The 18,906-nt window shown below is 46.8% G+C and overlaps 1 protein-coding gene across 1 annotated transcript in view; it reads right to left on the minus strand.

Moving 5' to 3' along the window:
• The window catches only part of CLTRN (collectrin, amino acid transport regulator), a 106,276-nt gene that overhangs the window by 51,269 nt on the left and 36,101 nt on the right, over window positions 1–18,906 (minus strand). The window contains exon 2 of the mRNA XM_063957368.1: window positions 1,172–1,254. Coding sequence (XP_063813438.1) covers window positions 1,172–1,212 — 41 coding nt within the window. The 5' untranslated portion in view covers window positions 1,213–1,254. The remainder of the gene's footprint in view (window positions 1–1,171; window positions 1,255–18,906) is intronic.

An 18,906-nucleotide genomic window follows, 5' to 3' on the forward strand; every position in this document is an offset into this window, starting at 1 on the left:
TTATTATCCAAATCTGCTAAAAAAAAGAAAAAAAGATTCTGGCGGTTATTCAGAGATGAACGCAGATGGCTGCATACACAGCCAGATCTGCGTTCATCTCTGCACATGCTGGGGTCCACCCAGCATGTGTGAGGCCACCCCCGATACATTAGCAAATAAATTGCAGACGCATCGGATCTAAGGTTGACCCCTGGCAGTGCAGCCTGGCTGTGCTGCCAGACGGTCAGCTGCAATTTTTTTTTCTGGAGCAGCTGCGTGTGACGTCACGCAGCACCCTGAAAACAGTCCCGCCCCGCCCCTGTTTTCCCTGCGCCACTCCCACAATGCCGTAACTCCGGCCCCGCAATGGCCTCACCTGTCAATCACATTGCGGTCGCATCCATCAGGGATGCGACTGCTGTATGGCCGTGCAGTCACCGCTGTTGCGGCCGGGTCTGAATGACCCTCTCTATACACAAATGTAAACTTCTCTCTCACTGCCACAATAATTGGTCTAAATCAAATGAATATAAGTCCATAACTACAATTGCTGTCCTGTTGTGTACAGTCGCTATCGCATGCTGTACAACACAGTATCAACATTCTGGCATTAGCAATCAGCAATATACCTCCATCTTCCTGCTCCACTCAAAGGGTCAGGTGTACTAAGCCTTGCAGATAGATAAAGTGGAGAGAGATAAAGTACCAGCCACTCAGCTCTTGTCATTTTTCAAATACAGCCTGTAACCAGTAGCGGATTTTGCCACGGGCAAGCAGGACTTTTGCCCGGGGCGCCGCCTTCCGGAGGGCGCAGGGCGCCACACCAGGGCAAGATCCGCTGCTGCTGTGTGCCCCCCGCTGCCCCCCTGCTGCCACTGGCCGCTGCCCCCCCGCTGTCGCTGTGAAGGGAAACTAGACGCGTACGCGTCTAGTTTCCCTTCGTGGAGAGGTCCTTTACTGTGCGGTGCGCGATGACGTCATCGCGCACCGCACATCATTTCAGTCTGTACAGGGGGCGTAAATGACCACGCCCCCTGTACGAAGCCATGCCCCCTATTGCCGCCCGGGGCGCACAGAGCGCCAGAACCGTCCCTGCCTGTAACCTGGCAGTTAGCATCTGATTGGCTGGTACTTTCTCTCAAATGTAGTCGGCCTCAGTGGATACATATAGAAAACTTTATTTGGAACTTACTCAATTGTATTATTCACATGAGCTCGCATGACAAAGGCCATCACCGCCTTAAAGAGAAATTCTTCATCTGTGTTCCATGTGTACTGTTACAGAGGAGACAAGAGTAAGTTTGAGCCCTTGTAATATCATTATAAAACAATGATTAACATGTAGGATTAATATCATAATTATGTAGTTAATTTATAAGATATATGTTATAGAAACCCTATAAGGACCCCATAAATATACAAAAAAATGCATTAACTATACTTACTGTAATTATTACGTTTTTTCTCAGTTGCACCGACCTATTATACAACACTATTGCTGGCTTTTGTTTTTTAATTCTGCAAACTGTTCTTATTATTACAATCTGGCAAAATGGTATTGGGAGAAAGCTTCGGATCCAGACTGCGTACAGCACATAAACGGTCACTGGCCTGCGCATTTCTCAACAGGGGCTGTTTGGTAAAGAACCTGCACTTCAGCATCCCATAGGCTACTATGGCCAGACACCATCTTTGTATTCTGGAGCTTAGTAAATCTGACAGTTTAGCAGCCTCCATAGAATTCTATGGGGGCTGCTTTGTGGCTTTAAATGACTGTGCTTACTACAGGGAAGCATAAATACTAGATATTGTATAGATTTATGTTTTCGCTCTATGCAGGCTATGCAGACAGGGTATTACATCTATTACCTTATATGGGGCGTGATTCTGAGTCGCACTCAGTGTCATTGTTGATGGAGATGAGCAGCTTTTTGATGCTGCACATGCACGAAAATACCTAAAAACTCCTACTGTATTAGAAAAGAGCAGAGCGTCCCGGGACAGTGACTGGGAGGTGGCTAACAGACGGACACAGATGGTCTTTCTTATGGGTGTGTCGCTGGTGTGTCACTATAGTGTTTGTGTACTCATGCACTCAATCGGTCGCTTCGGAGGCCATACTCAGAAGGAAAATCTGCACCTGAAGTAGAGCTGCTGCAAGATTCAATGGTGCAACTGAGGCAGTATTACAGTGGGTACAGACCAGGGCCGGCTCCAGGCACGTTCGACTGGAGTAGCCGAACAGGGCGCCGGCTATTTAAGAGTGGCTGCCCATTTTAAATATGGTGCTGGCCGTCAGCCAATCAGAGCTTGCGGACCAGCAGCAGCAGCTCCTGATTGGCTGCTGGGCTGCGAGCTTTGATTGGCTCAAGGGCTGGCGCCATATTTGAGATGACCGGCGCCGGAGAGCAGCCGCAGTACCGCAGACATCGCGGTCATGGTGGGTGAGTCCGGTCCGGGGGTTGAGGGCGGGATGGGTGTCCCTCCTGCCGTAGCTTGATCTTGTCCCTGCTGCCTGCATGTAGCTGAGGTCCCGGGAGCGAAGGTCCCAGACCTCAGCATTCACTCAGCACACTGCGCACCGCCCAGCCCCGCCGCACTTGGATACAGTTATCTGGCACTGGGGGCATTTGTGTATCTGGCAGCACTGTGGGGGCATTTAAGAACCTGGCAGCACTGTGGGGGCATTTCTGTATCTGGCAGCACTGTGGGGGCATTTATGTAGCTGGCATCCACTGTGGGGGCATTTATGTATCTGGCATCCACTGTGGGGGCATTTATGTATCTGGCATCCACTGTGGGGGCATTTATGTATCTGGCAGCACTACTGGGGGCATATAATGTGTATCTGGCAGCACTGTGGGGGCATATAATGTATATTTGGCAGCACTGTGGGGGTATTTATTTATGTATCTGGCAGCACTGTGGGGGCATTTGTGTATCTGGCAGCACTGTGGGGGCATTTGTGTATCCGGCAGCACTGTGGGGGTATTTGTGTATCTGGCATGGCACTGCTGGGGGCATATGTGTATCTGGCACTGCACTATTGGAGGCGTATGTATATCTGGCACTCTACTGGAACGTTTTGTGTATCTGACACTATACTGGGGACATTATATGTAAGGAACACTACTAGTGTACCACGCCCCCTTTCTCAGGAGCGCCGCATTAGGTGGCGCTTAAAAATTTCTCGCTCAGGGTGCTAGTAGGTCTGGAGCTGGCCCTGGTACAGACTCTGAAAGTAGGTGTCTCAGTCCTTGTACATTTATATGCATGATTTCACAAAGCGGGTACTTAAAATTGGGATGGCGAGCTGAAATGTGCGAAAAGTGACCAGTTTGGGCGACCGAATAGCACTTTCTGTGATCGCACCCAGCACATTGGTCGGTTTTAGCTGCTGTACACTGCTAAACCCAACCTCTATAGGTGCGCAATAAAGACATACAATTAAATATCGTCCCCGCGATCTCCTGTCACTTTTAATGGGAGATCGGGCACAATAATCAATTGAATTATGCCCTATAAGTCTAAAGGGCCATACACACTGGCCAATTTTAATGACCGACTATATTCTCATTGGTCGATTTTTCACCAACAATGTTTGCATACACACTGGACGATATCTATGGCCGATTTGGACGATATGACAGTACATTACATCTACAGTATATTGTCCAAATTGGCTTGTATGTATAAACGAGGATAGACCAAATATGAACGACTGCGGGGAAGAGCATTGTTCATCTTTGGTAAATACACACTGGTCGATATGAACGATTTATCATTCATTTTTCAACGATATTGTTCATATCTACCATTGTTATCTATAAGTATGTAGGGTCCTTAAAAAGGAGACTTATGGTAAGAACTTACGATTGTTAAATCTCTTTCTGCGAGGTACACTGGGTTCCACAGGGAATAACATCGGGGTGTAGAGTAGGATCTTGATCCGAGGCACCAACAGGCTAAAGCTTTGACTGTTCCCAAGATGATCAGCACCGCCTCCTCTATAACCTCGCCTCCGTGCACAGGAGCTCAGTTTGTCAGTTGGTGCCAGCGACCCACTAACCGGGACGCCGCCCACCTACTCACCACTCTTCTTACTTCTGGCTCTGTTAGAGGAGGCGGCATGCTGTGGGTCTGTACGCTCACCGTGGTGGGGCATGCGAATAGGAACCTCAGGAGCTCAGTGTCCTGTCAGGGGGGAACGGGACCATTAACCCTAAGGAGGTTGGCCCGTTCCCTTTCCCCCCCCAAGTCCCACGAAGCAGGGAGTCTGGTGCTAACCAGACCTGCCTGAAAACAAAACAAAAATAAGAATTTACTCACCGGTAATTCTATTTCTCGTAGTCCGTAGTGGATGCTGGGACTCCGTAAGGACCATGGGGAATAGCGGCTCCGCAGGAGACTCGGCACAACTATAAAGAAAGCTTTAGGTCTAACTGGTGTGCACTGGCTCCTCCCACTATGACCCTCCTCCAGACTTCAGTTAGGATACTGTGCCCGGAAGAGCTGACACAATAAGGAAGGATTTTGAATCCCGGGTAAGACTCATACTAGCCACACCAATCACACCGTATAACTCGTGATACAATACCCAGTTAACAGTATGATAACAACTGAGCCTCTCAACAGATGGCTCAAGAATAACCCTTTAGTTAAGCAATAACTATGTACAAGTATTGCAGACAATCCGCACTTGGGATGGGCGCCCAGAATCCACTACGGACTACGAGAAATAGATTTACCGGTGAGTAAATTCTTATTTTCTCTGACGTCCTAAGTGGATGCTGGGACTCCGTAAGGACCATGGGGATTATACCAAAGCTCCCAAATGGGCGGGAGAGTGCGGATGACTCTGCAGCACCGAATGGGCAAACTCTAGGTCCTCCTCAGCCAGGGTGTCAAACTTGTAGAATTTTGCAAATGTTTTTGACCCCGACCAAGTAGCTGCTCGGCAAAGTTGTAGAGCCGAGACCCCCCGGGCAGCCGCCCAAGAAGAGCCCACCTTCCTCGTGGAATGGGCTTCCATTGATTTAGGATGCGGCAGTCCAGCCGCAGAATGTGCAAGCTGAATCGTACTACAGATCCAGCGAGCAATAGTCTGCTTTGAAGCAGGTGCACCCAACTTGTTGGGCGCATACAGGATAAATAGCGAGTCAGTCTTTCTGACTCCAGCTGTCCTGGAAACATATATTTTCCAACAACTTGGAAGCCTCCAAGTCTTTTGTAGCCGCAGGCACCACGATAGGTTGGTTCAGATGAAACGCTGATACCACTTTAGGGAGAAACTGGGGACGAGTCCTCAATTCTGCCCTATCCATATGGAAAATCAGATAAGGGCTTTTACATGACAAAGCCGCCAATTCTGATACACGCCTGGCCGAAGCCAAGGCCAACAACATGACCACTTTCCACGTGAGATATTTCAGATCCACGGTTTTAAGTGGCTCAAACCAATGTGACTTTAGGAAATCCAACACCACGTTGAGATCCCAAGGTGCCACCGGAGGCACAAAAGGGGGCTGAATATGCTGCACTCCCTTAACAAAAGTTTGAACTTCAGGTAGTGAAGCCAGTTCTCTCTGGAAGAAAATCGATAGAGCCGAAATCTGGACCTTAATGGAACCCAATTTTAGGCCCATAGTCACCCCTGACTGTAGAAAGTGCAGGAAACGGCCCAGCTGAAATTCTTCCGTTGGGGCCTTCCTGGCCTCACACCACGCAACATATTTTCGCCATATGCGGTGATAATGGTTTGCGGTTACTTCTTTCATAGCTTTAATCAGCGTAGGAATGACTTCCTCCGGAATGCCCTTTTCCTTCAGGATCCGGTGTTCAACCGCCATGCCGTCAAACGCAGCCGCGGTAAGTCTTGGAACAGACAGGGCCCCTGCTGCAGCAGGTCCTGTCTGAGCGGCAGAGGCCATGGGTCCTCTGTGATCATTTCTTGGAGTTCCGGGTACCAAGCTCTTCTTGGCCAATCCGAAACAATGAGTATAGTTCTTACTCCTCTTCTTCGTATTATCCTCAGTACCTTTGGTATGAGAGGAAGAGGAGGGAACACATAATCCGACCGGTACACCCACGGTGTCACTAGAGCGTCCACAGCTATCGCCTGCGGGTCTCTTGACCTGGCGCAATACTTTTTTAGCTTTTTGTTTAGGCGGGACGCCATCATGTCCACCTGTGGCCTTTCCCAACGGTTTACAATCATTTGGAAGACTTCTGGATGAAGTCCCCACTCTCCCGGGTGGAGGTCGTGCCTGCTGAGGAAGTCTGCTTCCCAGTTGTCCACTCCCGGAATGAACACTGCCGACAGTGCTAACACGTGATTTTCCGCCCATCGGAGAATCCCTGTGGCTTCCGCCATCGCCGTCCTGCTTCTCGTGCCGCCCTGTCGGTTCACATGGGCGACCGCCATGATGTTGTCTGACTGGATCAGCACCGGCTGGTTTTGAAGCAGGGGTTTTGCCTGACTTAGGGCATTGTAAATGGCCCTTAGTTCCAGAATATTTATGTGCAGGGAAGTCTTCTGACTTGACCACAGTCCCTGGAAGTTTCTTCCCTGTGTGACTGCCCCCCAGCCTTGAAGGCTGGCATCCGTGGTCACCAGGACCCAGTCCTGTATGCCGAATCTGCGGCCCTCTTGAAGATGAGCACTCTGCAGCCACCACAGCAAAGACACCCTTGTCCTTGGAGACAGGGTTATCAGACGATGCATCTGAAGATGCGATCCAGACCACCTGTCCAACAGGTCCCACTGAAAGGTTCTCGCTTGAAACCTGCCAAATGGAATCGCTTCGTAGGAAGCTACCATTTTCCCCAGGATCCGCGTGCAGTGATGCACCGACACCTGTTTTGGTTTTAGAAGGCCTCTGACTAGAGATGACAGCTCCTTGGCCTTCTCCTCCGGGAGAAACACTTTTCTCTGTTCTGTGTCCAGAACCATCCCCAGGAACAGTAGACGTGTCGTAGGGACCAGCTGTGACTTTGGAATGTTTAGAATCCAGCCGTGCTGTTGTAGCACTTCCCGAGATAGTGCTACCCCGACCAACAACTGCTCTCTGGACCTCGCCTTTATCAGGAGATCGTCCAAGTACGGGATAATTAAAACTCCCTTCTTTCGAAGGAGTATCATCATTTCGGCCATTACCTTGGTAAAGACCCTCGGAGCCGTGGATAGACCGAACGGCAACGTCTGGAATTGGTAATGACAATCCTGTACCACAAATCTGAGGTACTCCTGGTGAGGATGGTAAATGGGGACATGCAGGTAAGCATCCTTGATGTCCAGTGATACCATGTAATCCCCCTCGTCCAGGCTTGCAATAACCGCCCTGAGCGATTCCATCTTGAACTTGAATTTTTTTATATATGTGATCAAGGATTTCAGATTTAAAATGGGTCTCACCGAACCGTCCGGTTTCGGTACCACAAACATTGTGGAATAGTAACCCCTTCCTTGTTGAAGTAGGGGCACCTTTACTATCACTTGTTGTGAATACAGCTTGTGAATTGCCTGTAACACTGCCTCCCTGCCTGAGGGAGTTGTTGGCAAGGCAGATTTGAGGAAACGGCGGGGGGGAGACGTCTCGAATTCCAGCTTGTACCCCTGAGATACTACTTGAAGGATCCAGGGATCCACCCGTGAGCGAGCCCACTGATTGCTGAAATATTTGAGACGGGCCCCCACCGTACCTGGCTCCGCCTGTGAAGCCCCAGCGTCATGCTGTGGACTTAGAGGAAGCGGGGGAGGACTTTTGCTCCTGGGAACTGGCTGTATGCTGCAGCTTCTTTCCCCTACCTCTGCCTCTGGGCAGAAAGGACGCGCCTTTAACCCGCTTGCCCCTATTGGGCCGAAAGGACTGTACCTGATAATACGGTGCTTTCTTTGGTTGTGAGGGAACATGGGGTAAAAATGTAGACTTCCCAGCTGTTGCTGTGGAAACGAGGTCCGAGAGACCATCCCCGAACAACTCCTCACCCTTATAAGGCAGAACTTCCATGTGTCGTTTGGAATCTGCATCTCCTGTCTACTGCCGAGTCCATAACCCTCTCCTGGCAGAAATGGACATTGCACTAATTTTGGATGCCAGCCGGCAAATATCCCTCTGTGCATCCCTCATGTATAAAAGTGCGTCTTTTATATGCTCTACGTTTAGCAATATAGTGTACCTGTCTAGGGTATCTATATTTTCTGACAGGGAATCTGACCACGCAGCAGCAGCACTGCACATCCAGGCTGAAGCAATAGCCGGTCTCAGTATAACACCTGTGTGTGTATAATAAGAATTTACTTACCGATAATTCTATTTCTCATAGTCCGTAGTGGATGCTGGGGACTCCGTAAGGACCATGGGGAATAGCGGCTCCGCAGGAGACTGGGCACATCTAAAGAAAGCTTTAGGACTATCTGGTGTGCACTGGCTCCTCCCCCTATGACCCTCCTCCAAGCCTCAGTTAGGATACTGTGCCCGGACGAGCGTACACAATAAGGAAGGATTTTGAATCCCGGGTAAGACTCATACCAGCCACACCAATCACACCGTATAACCTGTGATCTGAACCCAGTTAACAGCATGATAACAGAGGAGCCTCTGAAAGATGGCTCACAACAATAATAACCCGATTTTTGTAACAATAACTATGTACAAGTATTGCAGACAATCCGCACTTGGGATGGGCGCCCAGCATCCACTACGGACTATGAGAAATAGAATTATCGGTAAGTAAATTCTTATTTTCTCTAACGTCCTAAGTGGATGCTGGGGACTCCGTAAGGACCATGGGGATTATACCAAAGCTCCCAAACGGGCGGGAGAGTGCGGATGACTCTGCAGCACCAAATGAGAGAACTCCAGGTCCTCCTCAGCCAGGATATCAATTTTGTAGAATTTTACAAACGTATTTGCTCCTGACCAAGTAGCTGCTCGGCAAAGTTGTAAAGCCGAGACCCCTCGGGCAGCCGCCCAAGATGAGCCCACCTTCCTTGTGGAGTGGGCATTTACAGATTTTTGGCTGTGGCAGGCCTGCCACAGAATGTGCAAGCTGAATTGTACTACAAATCCAACGAGCAATAGTCTGCTTAGAAGCAGGAGCACCCAGCTTGTTGGGTGCACACAGGATAAACAGCGAGTCAGATTTCCTGACTCCAGCCGTCCTGGAAACATATATTTTCAGGGCACTGACAACGTCTAGCAACTTGGAGGCCTCCAAGTCCCTAGTAGCCGCAGGCACCACCAATAGGTTGGTTCAGGTGAGACGCTGAAACCACCTTGGGGAGAAACTGAGGACGAGTCCTCAATTCCGCCCTGTCCGAATGGAAAATCAGATAAGGGCTTTTTCAGGATAAAGTAGAGATGAGCGCCGGAAATTTTTCGGGTTTTGTGTTTTGGTTTTGGATTCGGTTCCGCGGCCGTGTTTTGGGTTCGACCGCGTTTTGGCAAAACCTCACCGAATTTTTTTTGTCGGATTCGGGTGTGTTTTGGATTCGGGTGTTTTTTTCAAAAAACACTAAAAAACAGCTTAAATCATAGAATTTGGGGGTCATTTTGATCCCAAAGTATTATTAACCTCAAAAACCATAATTTACACTCATTTTCAGTCTATTCTGAATACCTCACACCTCACAATATTATTTTTAGTCCTAAAATTTGCACCTAGATCGCTGGATGACTAAGCTAAGCGACCCTAGTGGCCGACACAAACACCGGGCCCATCTAGGAGTGTCACTGCAGTGTCACGCAGGATGTCCCTTCCAAAAAACCCTCCCCAAACAGCACATGATGCAAAGAAAAAAAGAGGCGCACTGAGGTAGCTGTGTGAGTAAGATAAGCGACCCTAGTGGCCGACACAAACACCGGGCCCATCTAGGAGTGTCACTGCAGTGTCACGCAGGATGTCCCTTCCAAAAAACCCTCCCCAAACAGCACATGACGCAAAGAAAAAAAGAGGCGCAATGAGGTAGCTGTGTGAGTAAGATAAGCGACCCTAGTGGCCGACACAAACACCGGGCCCATCTAGGAGTGTCACTGCAGTCACGCAGGATGTCCCGTCCAAAAAACCCTCCCCAAACAGCACATGACGCAAAGAAAAAAAGAGGCGCAATGAGGTAGCTGTGTGAGTAAGATAAGCGACCCTAGTGGCCGACACAAACACCGGGCCCATCTAGGAGTGTCACTGCAGTGTCACGCAGGATGTCCCTTCCAAAAAACCCTCCCCAAACAGCACATGACGCAAAGAAAAATTAAAGAAAAAAGAGGTGCAAGATGGAATTGTCCTTGGGCCCTCCCACCCACCCTTATGTTGTATAAACAGGACATGCACACTTTAACCAACCCATCATTTCAGTGACAGGGTCTGCCACACGACTGTGACTGAAATGACGGGTTGGTTTGGACCCCTACCAAAAAAGAAGCAATTAATCTCTCCTTGCACAAACTGGCTCTACAGAGGCAAGATGTCCACCTCATCATCATCCTCCGATATATCACCGTGTACATCCCCCTCCTCACAGATTATCAATTCGTCCCCACTGGAATCCACCATCTCAGCTCCCTGTGTACTTTGTGGAGGCAATTGCTGCTGGTCAATGTCTCCACGGAGGAATTGATTATAATTCATTTTAATGAACATCATCTTCTCCACATTTTCTGGATGTAACCTCGTACGCCGATTGCTGACAAGGTGAGCGGCGGCACTAAACACTCTTTCGGAGTACACACTTGTGGGAGGGCAACTTAGGTAGAATAAAGCCAGTTTGTGCAAGGGCCTCCAAATTGCCTCTTTTTCCTGCCAGTATAAGTACGGACTGTGTGACGTGCCTACTTGGATGCGGTCACTCATATAATCCTCCACCATTCTTTCAATGGTGAGAGAATCATATGCAGTGACAGTAGACGACATGTCCGTAATCGTTGTCAGGTTCTTCAGTCCGGACCAGATGTCAGCATCAGCAGTCGCTCCAGACTGCCCTGCATCACCGCCAGCGGGTGGGCTCGGAATTCTGAGCCTTTTCCTCGCACCCCCAGTTGCGGGAGAATGTGAAGGAGGAGATGTTGACAGGTCGCGTTCCGCTTGACTTGACAATTTTCTCACCAGCAGGTCTTTCAACCCCAGCAGACTTGTGTCTGCCGGAAAGAGAGATCCAAGGTAGGCTTTAAATCTAGGATCGAGCACGGTGGCCAAAATGTAGTGCTCTGATTTCAACAGATTGACCACCCGTGAATCCTTGTTAAGCGAATTAAGGGCTCCATCCACAAGTCCCACATGCCTAGCGGAATCGCTCCGTGTTAGCTCCTCCTTCAATGTCTCCAGCTTCTTCTGCAAAAGCCTGATGAGGGGAATGACCTGACTCAGGCTGGCAGTGTCTGAACTGACTTCACGTGTGGCAAGTTCAAAGGGCATCAGAACCTTCCACAACGTTGAAATCATTCTCCACTGCGCTTGAGACAGGTGCATTCCACCTCCTATATCGTGCTCAATTGTATAGGCTTGAATGGCCTTTTGCTGCTCCTCCAACCTCTGAAGCATATAGAGTGTTGAATTCCACCTCGTTACCACTTCTTGCTTCAGATGATGGCAGGGCAGGTTCAGTAGTTTTTGGTGGTGCTCCAGTCTTCTGTACGTGGTGCCTGTACGCCGAAAGTGTCCCGCAATTCTTCTGGCCACGACAGCATCTCTTGCACGCCCCTGTCGTTTTTTTAAAAATTCTGCACCACCAAATTCAAGGTATGTGCAAAACATGGGACGTGCTGGAATTTGCCCATATTTAATGCACACACAATATTGCTGGCGTTGTCCGATGCCACAAATCCACAGGAGAGTCCAATTGGGGTAAGCCATTCCGCGATGATCTTCCTCAGTTGCCGTAAGAGGTTTTCAGCTGTGTGCGTATTCTGGAAAGCGGTGATACAAAGCGTAGCCTGCCTAGGAAAGAGTTGGCGTTTGCGAGATGCTGCTACTGGTGCCGCCGCTGCTGTTCTTGCGGCGGGAGTCCATACATCTACCCAGTGGGCTGTCACAGTCATATAGTCCTGACCCTGCCCTGCTCCACTTGTCCACATGTCCGTGGTTAAGTGGACATTGGGTACAGCTGCATTTTTTAGGACACTGGTGAGTCTTTTTCTGAGGTCTGTGTACATTTTCGGTATCGCCTGCCTAGAGAAGTGGAACCTAGATGGTATTTGGTAACGGGGGCACACTACCTCAAGAAATTGTGTAGTTCCCTGTGAACTAACGGCGGATACCGGACGCACATCTAACACCAACATAGTTGTCAAGGCCTCAGTTATCCGCTTTGCAGCAGGATGACTGCTGTGATATTTCATCTTCCTCGCAAAGGACTGTTGGACAGTCAATTGCTTACTGGAAGTAGTACAAGTGGTCTTCCGACTTCCCCTCTGGGATGACCATCGACTCCCAGCAGCAACAACAGCAGCGCCAGCAGCACTAGGCGTTACACGCAAGGATGCATCGGAGGAATCCCAGGCAGGAGAGGAATCGTCAGAATTGCCAGTGACATGGCCTGCAGGACTATTGGCATTCCTGGGGAAGGAGGAAATTGACACTGAGGGAGTTGGTGGGGTGGTTTGCGTGAGCTTGGTTACAAGAGGAAGGGATTTACTGGTCAGTGGACTGCTTCCGCTGTCACCCAAAGTTTTTGAACTTGTCACTGACTTATTATGAATGCGCTGCAGGTGACGTATAAGGGAGGATGTTCCGAGGTGGTTAACGTCCTTACCCCTACTTATTACAGCTTGACAAAGGCAACACACGGCTTGACACCTGTTGTCCGCTTTTCTGTTGAAATACCTCCACACTGAAGAGCTGATTTTTTTGGTATTTTCACCAGGCATGTCAACGGCCATATTCCTCCCACGGACAACAGGTGTCTCCCCGGGTGCCTGACTTAAACAAACCACCTCACCATCAGAATCCTCCTGGTCAATTTCCTCCCCAGCGCCAGCAACACCCATATCCTCCTCATCCTGGTGTACTTCAACACTGACATCTTCAATCTGACTATCAGGAACTGGACTGCGGGTGCTCCTTCCAGCACTTGCAGGGGGCGTGCAAATGGTGGAAGGCGCATGCTCTTCGCGTCCAGTGTTGGGAAGGTCAGGCATCGCAACCGACACAATTGGACTCTCCTTGTGGATTTGGGATTTCGAAGAACGCACAGTTCTTTGCGGTGCTTTTGCCAGCTTGAGTCTTTTCAGTTTTCTAGCGAGAGGCTGAGTGCTTCCATCCTCATGTGAAGCTGAACCACTAGCCATGAACATAGGCCAGGGCCTCAGCCGTTCCTTGCCACTCCGTGTGGTAAATGGCATATTGGCAAGTTTACGCTTCTCCTCCGACAATTTTATTTTAGGTTTTGGAGTCCTTTTTTTACTGATATTTGGTGTTTTGGATTTGACATGCTCTGTACTATGACATTGGGCATCGGCCTTGGCAGACGACGTTGCTGGCATTTCATCGTCTCGGCCATGACTAGTGGCAGCAGCTTCAGCACGAGGTGGAAGTGGATCTTGATCTTTCCCTAATTTTGGAACCTCAACATTTTTGTTCTCCATATTTTAATAGGCACAACTAAAAGGCACCTCAGGTAAACAATGGAGATGGATGGATACTAGTATACTTATGGATGGACTGCCGAGTGCCGACACAGAGGTAGCTACAGCCGTGGACTACCGTACTGTGTCTGCTGCTAATATAGACTGGATGATAATGAGATGAAATCAATATATATATATGTATGTATATATAATATCACTAGTACTGCAGCCGGACAGGTAGATAATATATTTATTAGGTAATGATGACTGATGACGGACCTGCTGGACACTGTCAGCTCAGCAGCACCGCAGACTGCTACAGTAAGCTACTATACTATAGTAGTATGTACAAAGAAGAAAGAAAAAAAAAACCACGGGTAGGTGGTATACAATTATGGATGGACTGCCGAGTGCCGACACAGAGGTAGCTACAGCCGTGGACTAACGTACTGTGTCTGCTGCTAATATAGACTGGATGATTGATAATGAGATGAAATCAATATATATATGTATGTATATATAATATCACTAGTGTAACCCTACCCTCAATACCTTGAACGAGAGCTGTCTATGTATTCTATTAAGGGATGGTTACCTAATAGCTGTGCCTCCACTCAAGCTATGTGTAGTATTTAACTACCGTTAAGGCTTGCTTGAGTAAGCCTGATCTCTATCCTTAGGGGATGATTCCCTTATATCATAGATATATTATCTAATATACCTGTCTCTTTCTTCCAGGATCTTCAGATCAACTTCCAGACGGACCAGACACACATGGCAAGTATAACACTTTAATGACCAGTACCAAATGGATTAAGTATACATTAACATTTCATCAATTACACATTCCCCTTTAAGTCATTAATCCATGCTAACCCCCGGTCAATTAGGCCTATACACAGTACCTGCATGCAATACAACAAATCCTTTTTCTTTTCAACACACCCTTAGGTGTTAGAGTGACCCGGGTACTCTTAATATGATAGTGCACTATAAGGGCCCATAAACTTCCTAAAAATAACAGCAGTTAATACAGAATGTCTGACACTATGTTTTAGTATCAACTATCAGTTCTCCCTTCAGTTAAAGAGAAAGATGTTTGGCTCAGTCTACTTATGGTAGCGATTACTTTCTCCTATAAGGTTACTTATAGTTCCTCCTTGGCAGATAACAGAAAGTATCTATTTAGCTCATAGATAGTAGCATCAACAGTTGATTACCAAGGAATCTGTATCCTTTCCTCAGTAAAAATGTTACTGTAGTTGTCCAGTATTAAACTAAACTCCTAAGAAGCTGGTATGATAAACCTTTGTTATGCTGCGTCCTTGTGTCCATTTGAAGTAGCTGATGCTTTCTATAGTTCAGAGCATATATAGCTTTTCGATTCCTGTATGCCTCAAATTATTGTTGTCTCTTAGGATGAGTCTATATTAAATATATCTGCAAGAGATGGTTTCTCTTATCATAGTCACAGCGAGCTCAAATCCTTTAACTTTAAAACTAATAGTCTCTTACGTGTCAGTCCTTCTTACGGGTTCACGAATATACATATAACACAGTTGTATTACAGTGCCACAAGCTAGTCCTTGAATCGGGATGATAGTCTAATCCTTTGTGGCTAAGAGGCTTTAACATTCATCCAATGTCACTGTAGTATGGCTACCTTTAATGTCCTTGACTCTAATTCTGCTAATTCAGGGGCATAAATACACACATTAGGTGGCAGCTTTAGGGTGTTACTTTCTATTTAGCGCTGCGGAACAATGTCTCTGGCTCTCCTTTGACTGATGTGATGCTGATATATGGGGGAGTTTTAAAACTATTTATGAAGCGTTAAACAGTTCAAGTTTCACTCCACTCCTCCTGTTACATATATATACCCAGTGCTTTCTACCTTCTCCTTAGCACTATGATTAAGCCATACATGGAACTGTAATTATAGGTCACTCTGACTACTGTGACCCATTACTATCCTCCTGCTTAATAGCCATTATTGCAGCCTAGCCCTGGAGTCCTTAGTCCCAATATGAAATTGACTATGTACAATAGTCACCTATGCTTGCTGTGCTTAGTGTAGGGGTAATATAAATGGCTGGATTATACACTCACACTTCTACGATCTAGTGATGCTGCAGCAGGATGCTCCCCCGACTCCTCCCTTACACTTACAGCCACACAGAATGGAGCCTCTGCTGCTGGTCCTGGCTTCTTTGTTGTGGCTGTCAGAGTCTGTGCCGGTAATAGGTAGGAAGGAACCCTCTCTGTCTCCCTGTCACAGATGTGCCCTTCCAATACTGCTGGGTGAGTTGACTAGCGCTGATCTTGGGTTCTATGAACAGTTCTGAGTCTCAATGCTGCTGTCACCACCTTTACAGTAAGGAAGCCCTGTTCTGGCTACACACACTAAGCCCCCTCCGGCCGCCGCAATGTATACCGCTCAGCTCTAATGCGGCCGACGGCCGGAGCAGCAAAAAACTATGTCCTCTCACCAAGGGATATGCAGTCTCTCCCTCAGCTACACTCACAGCACCTCTCCACCCCTCTCTAGTAGTCACATGACCCACTCTGAGGTGATGCCCCGCCCACTGGCAATCACCCCACTAGGTGATTGACAGTTAGGAGCACAAGGACATTAACCCTTTAGATACACTGTGAAACCATAAAATAAGCCTTAATTGTATTCACCACTACATTTACATCAATGTACATACAATTACATATATGTGAACTGTATTATTTACCTCAAAACATGCATACAGTATTACAACATCCATTAACTTTTATATGAATAATATATATGCTTATACTCCATTTTAGTCACCATATTATAACTACCTCAGTATAAGTGTTGTTTAAACCCTAAATCAGGGTTACATTTCTCCCCCTGGTGCATTGTCACTGTTTAACATCTTTAGGTGCCAATGCACCATCTACCTTACTCACTATGCTAAAATAGTATATATTCATTCACATCCATTAGCAAGCCACCTCATCTCAACCATTTTAACTGTTGGCCAAATAGGGAGGGATGGAACTACATAGCCTTCATGCCTCCCAGGGATAGTGTTCTCTGATCGTGCTGGTTTCCCTTGCTCTTCTACACCTGATTTATTGACTTCTTTTAGTACTGGACTTCGGATGGAAGATTTAAGAGATTGTGCTAGGGTAAAGTTATCATGTACCTCACTACGATTTTCATTGAGACTAGTTTCTTTCTCTGACGAAGCTTCTAAAGTTATCAAGTCTTTAGCATCTGAATTTTCCGTTTCTTGATCCTGGGACTGATTTACTCTACCATTGAATCTCGAGAGAGGTCGGTAATGTAAGGTTGTAGAAGGATGACATGGAGCTGGATCTCTCCCTTGCCTTTGTTCTGAATATGCACTTCCTTCATCAACCGCTTTTTCTCGTGGTTGATAACAATAACTGTATGATCCTCGTCGGTTTGGAGCAAATCGACTCCCTTTCACTGGTACTCCACCTATGCCAGTCACATTTGCTGCATGTACACCCTTTTCCCCTTCCAACACTTCAAATTCTACTTTCTCTCCATCTCCTACACTGTACAACAGTTTTAGGGGGTTATTCTTCGTTATGGATGTCCAATGTACAAATATGTCTTCTCCGGTGTCATGCCTTTTAATGAAGCCATAGCCTTTCTTCACATGGAACCATATTACTGTGCCAGTCATTTTAAGAGACATATACTGTGTCCCTTTACTATCAACTTTATTCATAGAAGATTGTCTCAGCAATATACCATCCACTACCTCAGTCTGTAATGCTATGTCCTTAGTATCCGGTCGCATAGAAAATTCATGGATACGGTCTTCAGGACAGTTGTTTAGGAAGTTGGCATCCTTGAGTATTTTATTCTCAGATTCTAGCTGAGACAGTCTTTCTTTCATTTCATTCAGACAAATATGATCCTCCTTTTCAGTTTCTTTACCCACTTCCAATAATTCAGACAACTCAGTTATTTTTGATTCCAGAGAATGAATATTGTCTTCCTGCTGCTGGTACATTATCAACTTTTGTTGCTCCTGATCCACTCTGGTTTGTCTTTCATCAGATGCCATGGTTTCCATCTCTCTCTGTATAAACCAAAGTTCTCTTTCAAGCTCTTTGTTCCTCTCATCAATTTTGGTGTTAAACATCTGTTCTTCTTTTAGCTTCCATCGGGTTTCATCTAGAACCTCCAACAACTGATAAATATGTTTAGACCTGTCCAGTGCTATATGTCTTATCACCTCTATCGGGGTCTGTAGATCCACTGGGCTATCTCTTCTTGTTGGTTCCTCAATGGAAGTTGGAAACAGGGAAAGCAGGTCCTTCTGTTGATCTTTTGGAAGAGCTAATACTAATTGTCCATGTTTCTTATAATCCTCAGCTATTTGCTTTAGCACAGTTTCTAATCTCTGTATACCTACATCTATCTTCACTTCCCCTGGAACTCTCTCTTTCAGTGGTAGAACATTCTTATCTCCTTTCATTCCATAATCCATGTTAGCGACCAAAGTATGAGCAAGGTTGTCACTAACACCTCCCTCACTATCCTTTAGGTGGGGATCAAGTCTGACTTTCTTGTCCTTTGATTTTTTCTTTCTCTTCTCCAACTCTACAGGGACATCTAATATTTTTTCATTTTTCACACCTAGGTTATTTACAAAAGTTCCCACAAACTTGCATGTCACCTCTTCCTTTAAGCCTGGTCCCTTATGGTACTCTTGTTTGTCCATACTTTTACATTCTCTATTGGCTTCAACTCTCCCAACTGATACAGCAATGGCTTTATGTCCAACCTTCTCCCTGTTCCTTTGCTTCTTTCCCATATTTGTATTTTATTTTTAGGGATGTGAGGACTTTATCAATAATAATTAATGGCAGCTGACACCTGTGGTGTAACAGGGCCTGAGTGTAACTTCTATCTCACGCGGTGCCTCCAAATGTAACCCTACCCTCAATACCTTGAACGAGAGCTGTCTATGTATTCTATTAAGGGATGGTTACCTAATAGCTGTGCCTCCACTCAAGCTATGTGTAGTATTTAACTACCGTTAAGGCTTGCTTGAGTAAGCCTGATCTCTATCCTTAGGGGATGATTCCCTTATATCATAGATATATTATCTAATATACCTGTCTCTTTCTTCCAGGATCTTCAGATCAACTTCCAGACGGACCAGACACACATGGCAAGTATAACACTTTAATGACCAGTACCAAATGGATTAAGTATACATTAACATTTCATCAATTACACATTCCCCTTTAAGTCATTAATCCATGCTAACCCCCGGTCAATTAGGCCTATACACAGTACCTGCATGCAATACAACAAATCCTTTTTCTTTTCAACACACCCTTAGGT

Source organism: Pseudophryne corroboree, chromosome 2, assembly GCF_028390025.1.
Source record: "Pseudophryne corroboree isolate aPseCor3 chromosome 2, aPseCor3.hap2, whole genome shotgun sequence".
Taxonomy (NCBI): domain Eukaryota; kingdom Metazoa; phylum Chordata; class Amphibia; order Anura; family Myobatrachidae; genus Pseudophryne; species Pseudophryne corroboree.